The 15,501-nt window shown below is 47.8% G+C and overlaps 1 protein-coding gene across 2 annotated transcripts in view; it reads left to right on the forward strand.

Moving 5' to 3' along the window:
* Nucleotides 1–3,992: 3,992 nt before the first annotated feature.
* Nucleotides 3,993–15,501, forward strand: part of dati (zinc finger protein datilografo) — an 83,699-nt gene continuing 72,190 nt past the window's right edge. For both annotated transcript variants that reach the window (XM_023389197.2, XM_089597246.1), the window contains exons 1-2: nt 3,993–5,409; nt 6,743–6,868. In XM_023389197.2, coding sequence (XP_023244965.2) covers nt 4,255–5,409; nt 6,743–6,868 — 1,281 coding nt within the window. In that variant the 5' untranslated portion in view covers nt 3,993–4,254. The remainder of the gene's footprint in view (nt 5,410–6,742; nt 6,869–15,501) is intronic.

Here is a 15,501-nt window from a genome sequence, read left to right on the forward strand (position 1 = left end):
GTGTCACTTGGAGAAACTAGTCAGTCGGTCCTTATTCTCGGTCGCGAATGTTTGACGCCGATGCCGATGCTGCCGAGTGCTCCCTTAGTAGCAACGACAACTGGGACTCTGGATCATTGTTACCATTACCAGCGCTTATCGTCTTCGGGAGTGTTGTCGCCGCGGTGAATCAACTACTACCTAGTCCTGAAGTTATTGGGGCAATCTATCCTGGCGTAAGGAGCTTTACTTGGAGATTTTTTTCTTCCCGTTCTCCGTTTGGGACAGCAGGTGTTTGGATTGCCCGGCACGTCGATCGCAAGTACCGGCGCGGCATGACACTTGGGATATTTTTCTGGATGTCGGGAGACGCGAGTTCCATGATTTTCCGGAGGATTCAGTGAACAACGAGATTCGGACTTGGTGGTCGAAAAAGTTTTTTATAGACGCGCCACAGTGAAAGATATTCCAGTGTCAGCCGGCGCCGATCTGCGTCCCTCGAGTGTCAAAGTTACAAGTGATCGTGATCGTTTTTTCGGTCCAAAAACACGCAAATAAAATAATACGACCCAAGTGCAGTTTGTCGTTCGTGCCGAGAGTTTTGTGAATAGAGATATTAGGGGAGAATTTCGAAAAATCATCAAGTCCACAGGTTTTCAGTGACAAAGTGGTTTTTTTTTCGTTTTTTCCCTCTGCCCTACTCCCCCGCGACTCAAGTGCGCGAAACAGGGGGGGTTGTCTTAGCTCGTTGCTCCGGTTTCTTGACTCCACAGCGCTGGCTATACACACAAGATTACACTTTCACGTTACGACGACGCGTCACGACTGACAGCCGACCTTGAAACACTTGCGTCAAAATCAGCACAACGGACAGAGTTTTGTATCGGCGACGTGAAATTTGGTTTATCTTTTGGGCCCGAAAATTTATTTTTGTTTTATCGGCGCCACTTACAATGACGTTTGGAATTTTTTTTTTTTATTTTCAACAATTTTTTGGCAATACACGTCGAATTGATAAATCTTTCACTTGATCCACAAATAAGTAATTTAGGTCGAAAAACACAATTTTACCGATGAAATCGACAACTTATCCAAAAGTAATTTTTTCCATGAAACTCCTTGGACGAACGAAACAAGTTAACAAACGCAGCTCGGCAATTTATTGTACCCGCGATGTGTGACAGTGCTCATCGGACAAAAATACCTCATTTCCTTCGTGAGAGTCATAGTTTTATTCCCTTCGGCTCGACCCTCGCTTGCTACCTCCCATCCGTGCGAAACGGCGCGTGCGAGAGCGACGGCGGAGCTCGACTCGAAAATCATGGGAGAGCGATCTCGTTTTCGACTGCCATCATTGATTATTATTGGCGTTTAGCAAAACAAGGGATGTTTTCCCTGATTCCGTAAATCGCACCCCTAGCGTTTCAAAGATTTTTTCACCCCAGAATTTTAATATCATACACTTACGCAAACTAGAAAATTTCCATTCGTCCAATCAAAAGCGCAGGTTTTTACGTTTCACGACAGCATAGGTACACGAGTGATAACACGGGCATGCGTTATTATTGATTTCCACCTATAACTTATTTATTTACATTTTAGTGTACCCATTGCATGTGAAAGAAAAAAAAAAAAGAAAAGAAAAAAACCGTGAATATGTAGTAACCGATGACGTTTGTTTTGTGTGCTGTTGCAGCTTCGAGCGGGAGACGCGTAGCAGCGAGTTGTTCCCGCGCAGGAGAGGAAGACTGGACGAAGCGGAAAAAGCAGAATAAGACAAGAGGGAGAGAAGGAAAGCTGAAAACGCGAGCACAAGTGGCAGAAGAGAAGAATATAGCCGGGGGTAGCAGTGGAGACCGAGTTTACACCAGTGCGAAGTTTTAGAGAAGATTGGAAGCGAGCAGTGAAGAAGATTTCAAGTGAGATTTTAAGAGTGAGCGTAAGAGCAAAGCAAGGGAATCGAGTGAGGAGAGGAAGAAGAAGAAGAAGGATAATCGAGAGACCCCGCGCCGCGTGCATATATATTTCAGTGTGTTCAACAAACGAGTGTACCTAAGTGCAATATTAATTAAACGATAGTAACGAGAAAAAAGCTACTATACCATTGACGATCGGTACGACGCGGTTGATCGATAAACAAAAAAACAAAAAAAATAATTAACTTCTTCGAGATTAAATTATACTATAGAGTCGCATTTTTAATCGAGACGAGGTCGTCGACGGACTTTGAAGACGTGTGCACGGCGCTGAGAGAAATACAAAGGAGACGACCGAGGAAAGAGATACGGAGAGACACGCGCGAGACGAAGAACCTCTTGTTCCGCAAACTTACCACCGATTGGACTTTGAAAGTCGAGTATAATCACCAAACACAACACACCGTATACACACACGAACCAGAACACAAACACAACAGGGCTTAAAAAAATAAATAAATAAATCAATAAAATAACAATAATCAACTAAATAATATACTCAGGGCATCGCGGAACACGAGTGCTCGCTTTAATTCTCGCAGTGCAGCGAAACCAGCATCATCGCATCTCAAAAGATAATCACCAAATAACCACAAGAGAGATAGATAGATAGAGGCTCCTTTGCCAACTTGACCAAATACAAAACAATTGCGTGTGCACGTCAAATGTTGTCCGTCGATCTTCATCTCGTTCACACCGTCCGGGCTGGGCAATCCTGAATTTAACCTGAACTTAAGTGTACGTATAGAGTTTAAGTATAGATAGAAGAAAAACACAACACACACCCCCACACCCACACATTAACACGTAAACGCGCTTAGGACTGTCCTCCGTCGAGTGAGAGGATATCCGAAGAAGTGAACGCGTACGTGTTGTAATAATTGTAATATTGACACAAATCACGGACAATCCAATCCCCACGTCGCGCATTGACCAATTGAGACGGATCCTGTACATAATATACACCAACGACGATAGACGAAGACAAGAAGGAAGACGAGGACGATTGACACCGGTATCGTAAGAAGAAGAGGAAGGGGTTATTATCAGCGGGAACCTTTTACGAGTCCTCTGAAGAAAGAGTTTGAGCAGTGATCGGTAACAACGCCAGTAGATACCGATTGAGAAGAAAGAAAAAAAAAAAAAAAGTTTGATGAGCCTTAAGGTGTCGAGCATCGGTCCAGCGAGCGTGACAACACCAGAGGTACGTGTGTACTGAAGCGGCAGCCGTCGTAATCGTGCGCATCCATAAACAAAACAGCAGCACCACGACGACGAGGACAAAGATACCACCGACACGAGGAGGAGTCAGGATAATCAAGAAGAGGAGAAGGCGGTAGTAGTAATACCCTAGGCGGTAGTAGAGCGACCACTTGACGGCGGCGACTGCGTGCAAAAGCGCGCCCGTCGTCGAGCTGCTTACCGAAAGGGGTGCCAAAAAGCGAGCAAGCTGCGCCGGAAGGGGGTAGCCCGGGCTTCTCGCGAAGGCCTCAAGATTTCGGACGCGACGGCGGCCCTGGACCTACGCGCCCAGTCGCAAGCCCAAGCGGAATTTGACTTGGAGGAGGAGGAGGAGGAGGAAGAGGAGGAGGAACAACAACAACAGCAGCAGCAGCAGCTGCACCACCATCACCAACAGCTGACGAGCGAACAGCCGGATCACACCACCGGTATACAACAACAACCACCTCAGTCCCAACCTCAGCCACAACCACCACCACCACCACTACCACATCAGCAGCAGCAGCAGCAACAACAACAGCAACAACAACAACAACTCCAGTTGCAACAGCACCACCACCTGCAGCAGCAGCAACAACAAGCAGAGCTGATCCGCCAACCCCAGCTGCCGGTAGCATACCATCATCACCTTCACCACCAGCAGCAGCACCAGCACCACCACCAGCACCACCACCACCACCTTCAGCAGCAGCAACACCATCCCCAGCATCATCCGGTCAATTCGCACCATCACGGTGGCGATTCGGGGGGTGGGATAGAAGGGGGTGGCGGGGGAGGCAGCGGCAGCATCGGGGACGAAATCGGTGCTGCTGCTGGGGGTAACGGAGGTGGACCTACAACCACCACCACCATAAACAACAACAACAACAACAACAACAACAACAGCAGCAACAACAGCAACAGCAACGATCCGGGCGGCGTCGCGGCGAGGCAACCCGTCGCGAAGCAGCTCCGGACGAACGAGGAGGACGAGGACATTACGGAGCGCGAGGACGACGAAGAGGAGGACGAAGAGCCGAGCTCCCCAGAACCAGAGCTCGTCCCGGTACCCGAGCCCATGGAGGTCCAAACGTCCGCGGTGTCCGCCGCCGCGGCGAACCTTCACGCCCTTCGGCAGCACGTGTTCAAGATGACCGACTACTGGCAACAGCCGCAACGCGGCCCGCCAACGCAGCACTCCCCGGCCATGCAGCAACACAGCCCCCAACTCCAACAAAACTCCCAACAACAGCAGCAGCAGCAGCAGCAGAACCACAGTCAGCAGCAGCAGCAGCCAAGCTCGATGCACAACAGTCCATTGAGCCAGCAACAGCAGGCCAGTGCGGCCCATCAGCAGCACAACGCCAACGGTGGACTCAATCAGAGCACCGCGGCACAAATGCAACAACAACAGCAGCAACAGCAACAGCATGCAATGTCGATGAGCCAAGGCAGTCAGCAGGGGGCCCAGCATCAGTCGTCCCCGGCACCGACGACGCCCTCGCCACAGGCCGACCAGCACCACCAGAACGCGATAGCCTCGAGTATGGCCCAGAGCTTGCACAACCTCGCCCAAGCGCAGGCCCAGGCGGCCCAAGCGGCGGCGCAGCAGTCCATGTCCCAGGCGTCGAGTCCCTCGCTGGCGGCCCAGGCGGTCCAGGCTGCCCAAGCCCTGAACCAAAACCTCGGCCAAGCGCTCACCCAGGCCCTCCAGCAGAACATGCAGCAGAACCTTGGCCAGACGCTCCAGCACAATCTCGCCCAGAGTCTCACGCCGAGTCTCTCGCCCCAACAGCAGCAGCAGCAGCAGCAGCAGCAACAGCAACAGCAACAACAACAGCAGCAGCAGCAATTGCTCAACCAGCCGCAGAATCTGAGCCAAGCGAGCCAGAGCTTGCAGCAGAGCATGCAGCAGCAGGCCCAGAACCTCACCCAGACGCTCCAGCAGCAGGCCCAGAATCTCACGCAGAGCCTTAATCAGCAGACGATGCAGCAGCAGGCCCAAAATTTGACGCAGAATTTGGCACAGCAGGCGCAGAACCTCACGCAAAATCTGCAGCAGCAGGCGCTCAACATGGCCAACTCCATCAGCCAGAACGGGGCGCTGGCGGGCATGAACGTGCCGGGGGCCCAGCAGCAGCCCAACTCCCAGAACTCGATGCTAAGCCCGAGTGCCGGCAGTCAGGACTCGCACGACGCCACTTTGGCCGAGAAGCTGGTCAACGAGCTTCAGGTGAGTTACGTTTGATATTTCATCTGCTTTTGGGGTGGTTGTGGGTCGCTTTCCTCCCCCCCCCTTCTCCCTACTGTTTTTCTCTAGGTAAATAATATAACGAATGCATTGGTACATTTTTTTATCGAAATAAAATGTTGCAACAATGAGGAAATAACCCGATGTTGAAGCACGCCATGTACACAATAATATATTTATCTCGATATTTATACCGTAAAGGTTCTGCCGAATGGATAAGAAAAGGAAAGAAAAGAAAAAAAAAAAAAAAAAAAAAAAATGAGAATGCACCTGATAAGTTGGCCATAAATTCCCGTCTAATCTCAAAAGAGTAGATACATTATACTTATACACCCGCAGCAGAGAAAAATGCTAAGAGCAAAAGGACGTCGAGAGCTCGGGTCGGGAGAAAGAGAGCCCCGTGCAGCCGATGCAAACTATATATATACAAGTATAACCGTGTTTTCGCGATACCGGGATGTTGGCATGTATCTCTTGGCGGTGGCGGCGCGTCGACCTTCATATTATACGTGTATACGTGCACATGTTCGCATGTACACGCGACTACATGTATAGGTATTTCGCGTCGACGAGAAGCAACGTTTGCTCAGCGGGTCGCATGAACATTATACGCACACTTACACCATATAGCACGGAGATATACGGATACGTCTCTTCTCACCACGTAAATATATATATATACACGCATATAACGTGCACTGCTCTCGCGGGGTTCTTGACCCGCGCAACACCAGATAATGTGTCGTCGCTGCGTGCAGCTCTCTCTTCTCCCCCTTGCTCTTCTTACATGTGCACCCAATGTATAATATATGTGTATGTACCACGTCATCGCCGGGACCACGGGATGACGTGCTCTACTCGGAAAATAAATGTACATCGTAGGGCCGTGCAGTTTTCCCTCTCCCATCCCCCGCGCGCGGAAAATGATCGAACTGTACCAATGCATGAAAGTTGCAATGTTAACAATTTTTTTTTTTTTTTTTAACGTCTACATACCAATGATTGACCAAAAAATGGCATTTAAAACGATCCAGCTGATTCTGAGTGTCCCACTTGATAATCTACTTGCTTGATTTCCTCATCCTCCCGCGTAATCTAAGTCGCATCGGTATACACCACGTGCCTCCCTCAAAGGGACACATTCAAGACTCCCCAAATGCAACCGAGTATACACGTAATCACGCCAATGGTCAAGATCAAAGTCAAAGGTCCAGATTAACGGATCTCCTCCTCTTGTCTCTTTCTTTCCGCGGCCGACTGTCCGATTCTTGGCGGCGATCGTCTTCGCGACTCAACACCAACAACGACACAACAGTCCCGAGCAGCCGGACTCTTGGGTAACGTCGCCGCTGGCGGTGGAGGCGGGACAGGAGGAACCGGCGGTGGTTTGTCCAACCTCAGCGATCGCACCCTCGAGGAATGCTGGTCGACGCTGCAGCGAGTGAGTTGAACATCCAACTCTGACCCTTTGCTCAGCCAAGCCCCCCCCCCTTGCCTGCTGCAAATGTCCGTCTCTCTCGTGTTGCATCACTTGCATTTTTTACTCAATCGATGAAAAATTCTTATTCACACCTGTGCACGAGTATCGTTGTCATTTTGATTGTATTTGTTTTCGCTGCGAAAAATGAAAGCCTCTTTTTTTTTTGTTTCCTCGCCAACTGTTAATGAACACGTACGCCCAATAAACATCATCCCTTCATGCATTTCATCGTATATATACGCCATCGATCTTGTTGTTGTGATTATTTATGTTTTTGCACTACATTTAATTTCCTCGTGTAACAGCGAGTGCTTTTACTTCGCCCAGAGGATTATTGTCCATACGGCAATAGCTTTTTCATCGGTGTCCATTATACGTACATGTACGTATATATATACATACGGTTAACGAGCCATTCATCGGCTCCCGTGACTACATGTATATCATATACGTAACACTTGCTCGTGCATGCATGTATGCCCCGATGCCTTTTAAATCTGTTTTACATTGTCGTTTAGCCGCTATTGTGTTTTACCGTACGTCTGTGTATTCGATGTTGCTTTTGTTTTTTTTTTTTTTCTTTTAAATGTGCAGTCTATGTGTCATATTATACAAATCTCATGATTATTATTATCTATATGCAATAAAAATATTTCATGTAAAAAAATATATATAAAATGTATAAAAAGTAATGTCCCGGGCCAAAGAAATCGATTACAAAGTGTAATTGAAAGCTGCGAGTGGTCCGGTACAAATATATAGGTTTACATTCCCATGAGCTTTTCTAGATCCCTGCAATGTTGTACATAAAATCCAATTGCGTGTATGAACACGACTAAAGTTTGGTAAGCAAATTTTTTTACAACCCAAAGAAAAACCGAGTAACGTTGGACCCTCGAGGTCGTCTTGACCAACCCACGCGGGGAAGATGGTTAAACAGCTAAGGGGGAAGCGCGAGAATAAGCGGGCGCAATTGCCCGGCCATTAAAAAAGAAGTTTATCAATTTGGCCGTGCGCGCAAGGGGGGAGAAAAAGTTAACCGCGAGCGCGCCGCCACCGTTGCCAAAAGAAAAGCAGAACTAACGAACATTGAATTTCGTTTCACGGGGCTACTTTTGCCCCGCGCAAGGACAAGCGTGGAAAAGTGCGCGGACCAGGGGGGTGGGTGTTGCGGAAGAAAATAAAAGTAAGGCAAGAAAAGTGTAGCGCGGCGAGAGGAAGAGGACGGGCGCTACGGGTGGGAAACTTTTTAATTCCGGGCCCTCCGAGTCGGGGCAACGAAGCAACAATTTGTTTCGTTAAGTAGCCCGACTCCTTTGTTTTTGCGGACTCCTTTTATTTTTCCGCGAACCCGAGTTGAGACAGTCCAAGCGCAGCAACGAGCTTCTGCGCCCGCCTACTGCGATATCGGCTTCTTGTCCCCGTTTCTTTTTTTTCCTCCACCCCCGTCCTACATTTCCCTCCGCCCGCTCGTGCACACTTTGTACTTTTGCTTTCCAGCCAACTTCTCCATCGGCGGAAATTCACCTTTTAAAAGACAAGAGCACGTATAGCCATTCGCGTTGGCGGAAAAAAAGTTTCCTCTCTCCCTCGGATGCTTTCGTTGTTTTTCTGCTCTCCCTCTGGGCACCCCGTACGCGGCGATTGGCAGGGGAGTCTTGGGCTATCTTGAAAACCTGTCCGAGCGTAAGAGGCCTTTTGACGTGCGCTCTCCCCGGACACCTATGGTCCTTTTATTCTCCACCCCTCGCAATCCAAGTTGCAACATAATGCCGTGGCGTGAAATTGATGGAGGCCCGAGCAGAGAAAACAAGAGAGGCAGAGGAGGAGATGATGAAAATATCGCAGGGGTGAAGGGAGGAGGCGAATGTTTTAATTAAATCTCGGAGGAACACGTGCTGTAGGGACAGACGACGTTACATTCCCCCCCCCCTGTGCTCTGTGCCATTCGTAGGTAGAAATTGACGAAGGTAAAAATATTTGTAAACAATGATTGTCCATTGTCGAGGTGTGGCGTGTGGATTTCTTTTTTTTTTTTCCATGTATCAAAAAAGACGCGTGTCTGCCACCGGAGCTTGGCGATTTAATTAAGTTGGACGGGGATAACGAAAAAGTGCCGGCTGAATGCAACTTGCGTTGCGACTGAAACTTATCCGAGCGAAATTGCGCGCAACTTTTCTGTAAGCAAACTTTGACAGGATGTTGGGGAATAAAAATCCACGGCGCTCGCATTTAAAAATCGAAAGTGAAGGGGATGGAGATAAAAATTTCAGCCTCCGAGCCGCAGACGTCCGATTTTCCAGTTCCGAGAAACTTTTTTTTTCCAAAGCTTTTACGCGCGTCTGATGAGGTTTTTTCCCCCCTCCCCCTGTGGTGTGTCTACGCGTGTATATGTACAACGGCAAGGGGACGTAGATTAATCGAAGCTGGTTATATTAAAACGTTGACTGTAAATCCTATACTTGTAGACGAAAAATTCTTTGACTGTTAAATTATTAATCAGAAAGCCGTGCATATAATATCCAGTTCGCGATTGGCCGAAACAATGTGACATGTCCTCTCCAGAGAGGGAACGATGAGCACTTAAAATAATGAACAAAAAATACGTATCTATACGGACGAGGAGATGAGGAACGTGAGAATCGCGAAAAAAGGTGTTACCCAAAGCGCAAGGGCTCGCGGACTAATTTTCAAAACCAACAACACGACGGCGAAACCGAGACGAAGGGGGAGTTTTTTTTTCCGCGCAAATTGAAATCCAATTATTTCGGCGCCTCACGGCATTATTTTCATATATATATACGTATATATATATAGCTACACATGGCTCGCGGGCATCCTCTCCTCCCTCTTTTCAACTCGTGTGCGTGTGTGTCGAGGCATGCGACAGCAACCCTTCCGGAGCTCGAGATTCAAATGAATTTTTTCGCCAGAGTATCTCTCCCTTCATCCGTCCCGCGTCCCCCTGGACCGGATCCACCCCTTCGATATTTCCGCCGCAGCGCGTTTTTCCGTGCGTCGGAATCCCGAGTGCTAGAGATGATGACTCATCCCTCTCGGCTGGATGAAGCCGAGAACAGATTGACTGTGCGTTTCCTCCTTTTTTTTTTCATTTTAGTCGCTTCTTCGACTACACACTCGGATTAATCGATCGACAGCGTAATAAAAGTTCGAGAGAAATAAATGAAAACTTTCACAATTAAATAAATCACACGTTATATTTTTCTCGAATTATCGAAGGATTTTGGTTTTCGTTGCACTAGAGAAACTATACTCTCATGACTTGTATGTATGCTTTTAATTGCCACAGCGAAAAAATTCGGAGCTCACTAGTGTAAAAATAATACACTCTTGAGGATCGGCTCATTGTTAGATAGTACACCGGTAACAATGAGTCCTTTTTCATCCGCGCGAGTCACGGGCCAGCTGCTCTCACGGGAGGACGCCCGAAACCGGCTTCCGGACGTGAAAGGGGTAGAGAGAGAGCGCTTTGGAGGGCGAGTGGAAAAAAAATTTCCACCGGGAAGCAAAAAAAAAAAAAAAAAGGATCCAAGAAAGGGCACGTCGAATTACGCCTTATTGTCTCACGCTTCGTCTGGAAACTGTCCCGGTCCTCCCCTCATGGTTGTTCTAGTTGTCGTCGGTGCGACTATATACATACACGTGTACCCCTGCTCGGAGGAGCGATTTTTTGCTGCCACTCTGCATCTCGAGACGCAGAGATCGCACGCTCGTGCATGTGTGTGTGTGTGTGTATAGCGTAACGGTTTCGCAACCCTTGCCGTTTGCCGGAATTTCCATATGAGTTTTATCCAAATTGCATCGTTATTTTGATACTCGATTTCTGTTCTCTCGGAACATGGCAAAATAATATCAATCGTAAAAAAAATAGCTCCAGGCGAATAATAGACGTTAGAAGCAGCCCTTGGCGTAAATTTCAGCATCGGCTCGCGACGTTTTCGATCATCGAAACAAATCGAGGATGAAATAGCCTTGGGTCACGTACAGACACACACTCTTTCTCTTGCTTTTTTATTCGTCTTTCATTTTAATATACAAAACATCGCAGGTAGGGTGTATATACCTGTATGTACCTCGCAACGTATCATCGCCACGAAATCAGACCTGTCGAGCTCACGCATAAATTACGTACACGTAACATCTGTGACCCTCTCCTTAAAGCGCAACCCCTCGACCTGCTGATAATTTTTTGCGCCACGCACGTATAACATAAGATGCGCCCATTAGAATATATGCACACTCGGCATTGTGTACACCTCGTCCCTCTTCCATTATTTTCCCGGGGCATCTTACACGCGGGACTGTAAAAGAAAGGGTCAGAAGGAGGCAGAAAGAAAGCGCGCACATGTAGCCTCTTCCGTGCCTCGTGGCCGTTACGCGGCACGCAAAATTACAGCGCTTCGGACGTATATATAGAGGAGGAAAGAAGGAAGCCCGGTATTCGTGACGCCTCTTCTTTCCATTGTCTCTCGCGTAGCCGCAGCTTTTCCCGTAATTTTCTGTGATTTTCGGATCGCATGTGCGTCCACAATAACAAAACGCCCCCACCCCGTCGAACCCTTGCCGTCGCTGATGCTGTTGTTTTTTTTATTTTCGGAAAAGCTAGCCCTGCCGATTGATTGCAACGCGGAATTCCGCTCACCCCACACATCTGACCACAGGAAGAAGAAGAGCTCGCGTATACCTATACACATAAATTATGTGCGCTCTTTTTGCGTCCTCCTCCTCTTCTTCGTTCGGTTTATCTCTACTTTTTTGTGCTCCATCTTTTATATTCAAGGCCTACATGTGTGTAGCACACTAGTTGTTGCATTTTTCGCTCACTCGCGTTTCTCATTACCTTTTTTCATTATTTTCGCTTAACTACTTATACTAGATTTTATTCTAAAAACTTTTTGGTACTTCCAATTTATTTCCACAGAGTCCACCTCACCAACTTTCGAATTTGCTCTCTACCCCCCCTAACCATTTTAACGAGCAAATTCTTCTTCGCTAGATTTATATACTTCAAAATTTCTTTCCGGCGCGATAGATCTCTCGTTTTCCTCCGAGAGCCAAGAACGAAGCGCACCTTTGTCCGCGCAAATGCAATTACTTTTCGATTCGCGTGTACTCTTCATCGCTCGCTCGAACGCAAGATAAAATTCTCGAACGTATGTACGGAGGAACGAAAAAAAAAAAAAAAAAAAACAGGCACTACCGCACCTCTTTGCTCCTCCGCCACGTTGTCGTCTCCTCCAACGTTGCAAGACACGCGGTTCCGCCGTGACCTACCCCAAGAAAAGAGGCGAAGCGCCGACGACGCGATACGCGCGAGAGCTCTCGCCCACACGTCTCGCTCGCTCCCCCCCCCCCTTTTTTTTCTCTTCATGTACATACTTTCGCGCTGCATCACGAAAGCATGTGGGGAAGAAAAATAAAAAGCGGAGGAGGAGGAGCAGCAGTACGTACGTATATATACACCATATCATACATGCATGCACGCGGACCGACAGCCGGCCGAGGTTTATTCTTTGTACGCTTGCACTGGCGAGCGCAACGAAAGGGGGGAAAGGGAGAAAAACGAGCCGGCGCGACGTTTTTTTTATCGTTCGTTGACTCCGCGGCCGCCTCGGAGGCCCGATGACGCTCAACAAACTCCGATTGCCCTCTATATTATGTACAAAATATAAAATATACCACGATGATGATGATGGTCTGTGCCGTGTGCATGTAATACAGTCAGCTGTATCTCTCATTGTCGTTATTTTCGGTGCTGACAACAATGAGCTCGAGATTAAAAGTCCAAAAGAAAGAAAATATGAAAAGGCCATCGTGCTTATTTTTTCCAAGCAAGATTTTCCCGGCAACTCGTTCGGCTCTAGCATAATAATTCAAAACGGGTGCACACGCGTCGTGGCATCCGGCGCGGGGAGAGAGAGAGAGTCTGCCTTGCACACACACACACTCAGATATAAGGTACGTGCAGTGCGTCTCCTTCTTTTCTTTCTTTCTCTCCCGTCCGCTGCTGCTTCCCGCGTGAGCCAGCACATCATGCACACAGAGAGACTGCACCGCGGACTCGCAAAAGATCGTTGCCCTTCTAAATATAAGTCCGCAAAATCGAAAGGCAAAACGGCGAGCGGGAAAAAGAGAACGAGCAAGCGCGCGTATAGGTACGCCGGCGAATCGGGAAAAATGCCCGGCTCGCCGCTCAAAACGAAGCTCGACTTTTTTAAGACGGCCCGATGTATTTTTGCGCCCCGGCAACTCGGTTAGTGTACCAGTGAGGTGTGTTATTCCGCGCTCTTTTAACCGGATTCTTTTTAGGCTCTCTGGGTTGACTCTTTCAATGCTTACGATGCTACGGTATATCAGCGAGTCCTTTTTTTCTTATTGTAATTGAAATTTCACGCATCCCTCGCTATTGTCACCAGTGCAGTAATCAACAGTATTGATGGTAGTTGAGATGATAAAAAAAATCACACCCCCTCACTGGTCCAAGGCCGAAGCGCACGAAGAAGAGGAAGAAAAATGAGGGAGAGCGCGAAAAAAGAATAAAGAAAGAAAAAGAAAAAAATGTAGCGCGCAGCGATTTGGAAAGTGGGTCAGAAAGGCGGGCGGGAGTGCAACGGCCAATGTCGAGCGAAAAAAATAATCTCCCCTCTGTTTTTTCCTCTCTCTCTTGCGTTCTTCTTTCTTTCGGCGATAACGCGCTGCCTTGAAACTGTATCACTGGACGCGAGAGTTTATTTTTTCCATTCGGTCGCGCGAACGCGTTCTGCAAATAATCGCCCCGCTGATGGCCTCATATTGAAATAAAGAAGTCAGTGTGACGTTTGCGATAAATGAATGTGCGTACATATAGGGGCCGGCCGAAGAAAGCAATTTTTTTTTTCTCGCTCCCCCTCGGTCGGCTCGCCAAGGCCGGGAGAAATTTATTTTTATTCGCGATCCCTCGGCGGACCTTGGCCCGTTCGTCGACTCGAGTTTTTCGAAAAATTTAAATACAATATCGCATTGAAGTCCAAACGCGCAGAGTAAACCACGCATTTGAGAGTCAATCGAGGCAATTTTCGTCGTATCTTTTGCACGAAAATTGTCAAGTTTGTTGTTCACCAAAAGAAAGCGAAGCAAAAAAATTCATGTTTAGTTTCGCGGCACGAAATATTTAATGGCTCGAGCGAATTTTACCATCGCCGTAAAACAATAAAATCCCCCTCACGCGAAGCGCTCAAAAATGTATTTAAAACTCTTCGCGATCCCATAAAACTATCAAAAAAAAAGAAAAGAAAAAAAATATCCCCACACCCGCACTAAAAAGGGGCATCTAGTTAATTCAAGTTCGGCTGACTCCCCCCCCACTCGTGCCGAGCCAATACTCGCAAAAGTCCATCGCGTACCTCTCCATGCGATGTGTATACAAAAAGCTTCCTCGTACGTCCCGCAAAAGTAAATCAGCGGCGCATGCACGGGGTATGTAATAAATGTGCACTGGTACACAGTCGTTCCGAAGAAATGATTGCAGCGCGCGTATATGTATGAAACATAATCTCAGCGGCGGCCCCTCACATCCCGGTGCATCGCAGGTGAACAAAAAAGACGGGAAAAAGATCTAGAATCAGAGAGAGAGAGAGAGAGATTCAAATGCTTCTAATTACCTCGCGTGTGTCGGGCGTAAAAAGCAATCCACGCGAGCTACATACGTAGGATATCCAAAGAGGGCAATAACCAACACGTAAGCGTGTACCTACGCTCTCTCAGCTGGGAGAGAAGTGACCGCTAATGTAATACCTGGCTTTAACTTTATATATGTATACATATGTACACACATACACATCGAGTGAAAGAGTCTCGGCATCATCATCATCATCATCATTTTCTCCCTTTCCCTCTGCGTTCAGCGTGTGTGTGTGTACACGGGCGCGTGGGTGAACATCCTCGAGGAGGATCTCGAGCGCCAGCATCTTGGCTGCAGGCCACGGTACGCCTAGACACATAGCTCTCCTTCTTTCTTTCTTTCTCCTCCCACTCTCCAGCGCGCTTTTTCCACCTCATCTCCCGTTTCGCTCGCTCTTTCTCATTTTCTCTTATCTCATCTCTTCTTCTTCTTCTTCTTCATAGCTCTCAGTTCTTTCTCCTCCTCCTCCTCCTCCTCTGTGCTTTTCTACTCTGTACGCGGGGACGAAAACAAAAAAATTCGCGTATGCTTAATCTCGCGAAATCTAAAGAGGGGCAGGGGAGAAAAAAGGCACCCTCTGTCAGTATGTATACGGCGCTGCAATTACTTTTATAATCTTGCTAATTCAAAACCGGTTTTTACTCTGTATATCCATCTTTCTTTTATTTCTTTCTATTTTACCCGAACTGTGTGCACACCTATTGCTATCTCAGAGAGAGAGAAAGCCGTGCTTATGGCATTGCTATTCACCGGGAGGGAGCCGTGAAAATAGATACATTGTACGCGTATGCGAGCGCGGCTTTCGGAGAATTATTCGCCTCCTGGTCGCGATATTAAATCAACGGGCTGCTAATTACTCGCCCCTACATCACGCCTGTGTCTTGTTTATGTGGATTAAAGTTGAAAATTTATC

The sequence above is a fragment of the Copidosoma floridanum genome, unplaced genomic scaffold (genome assembly GCF_036245765.1).
Source record: "Copidosoma floridanum isolate Cflo_tuat_1 unplaced genomic scaffold, Cflo_Japanese_pri ptg000032l, whole genome shotgun sequence".
NCBI classification, from domain to species: domain Eukaryota; kingdom Metazoa; phylum Arthropoda; class Insecta; order Hymenoptera; family Encyrtidae; genus Copidosoma; species Copidosoma floridanum.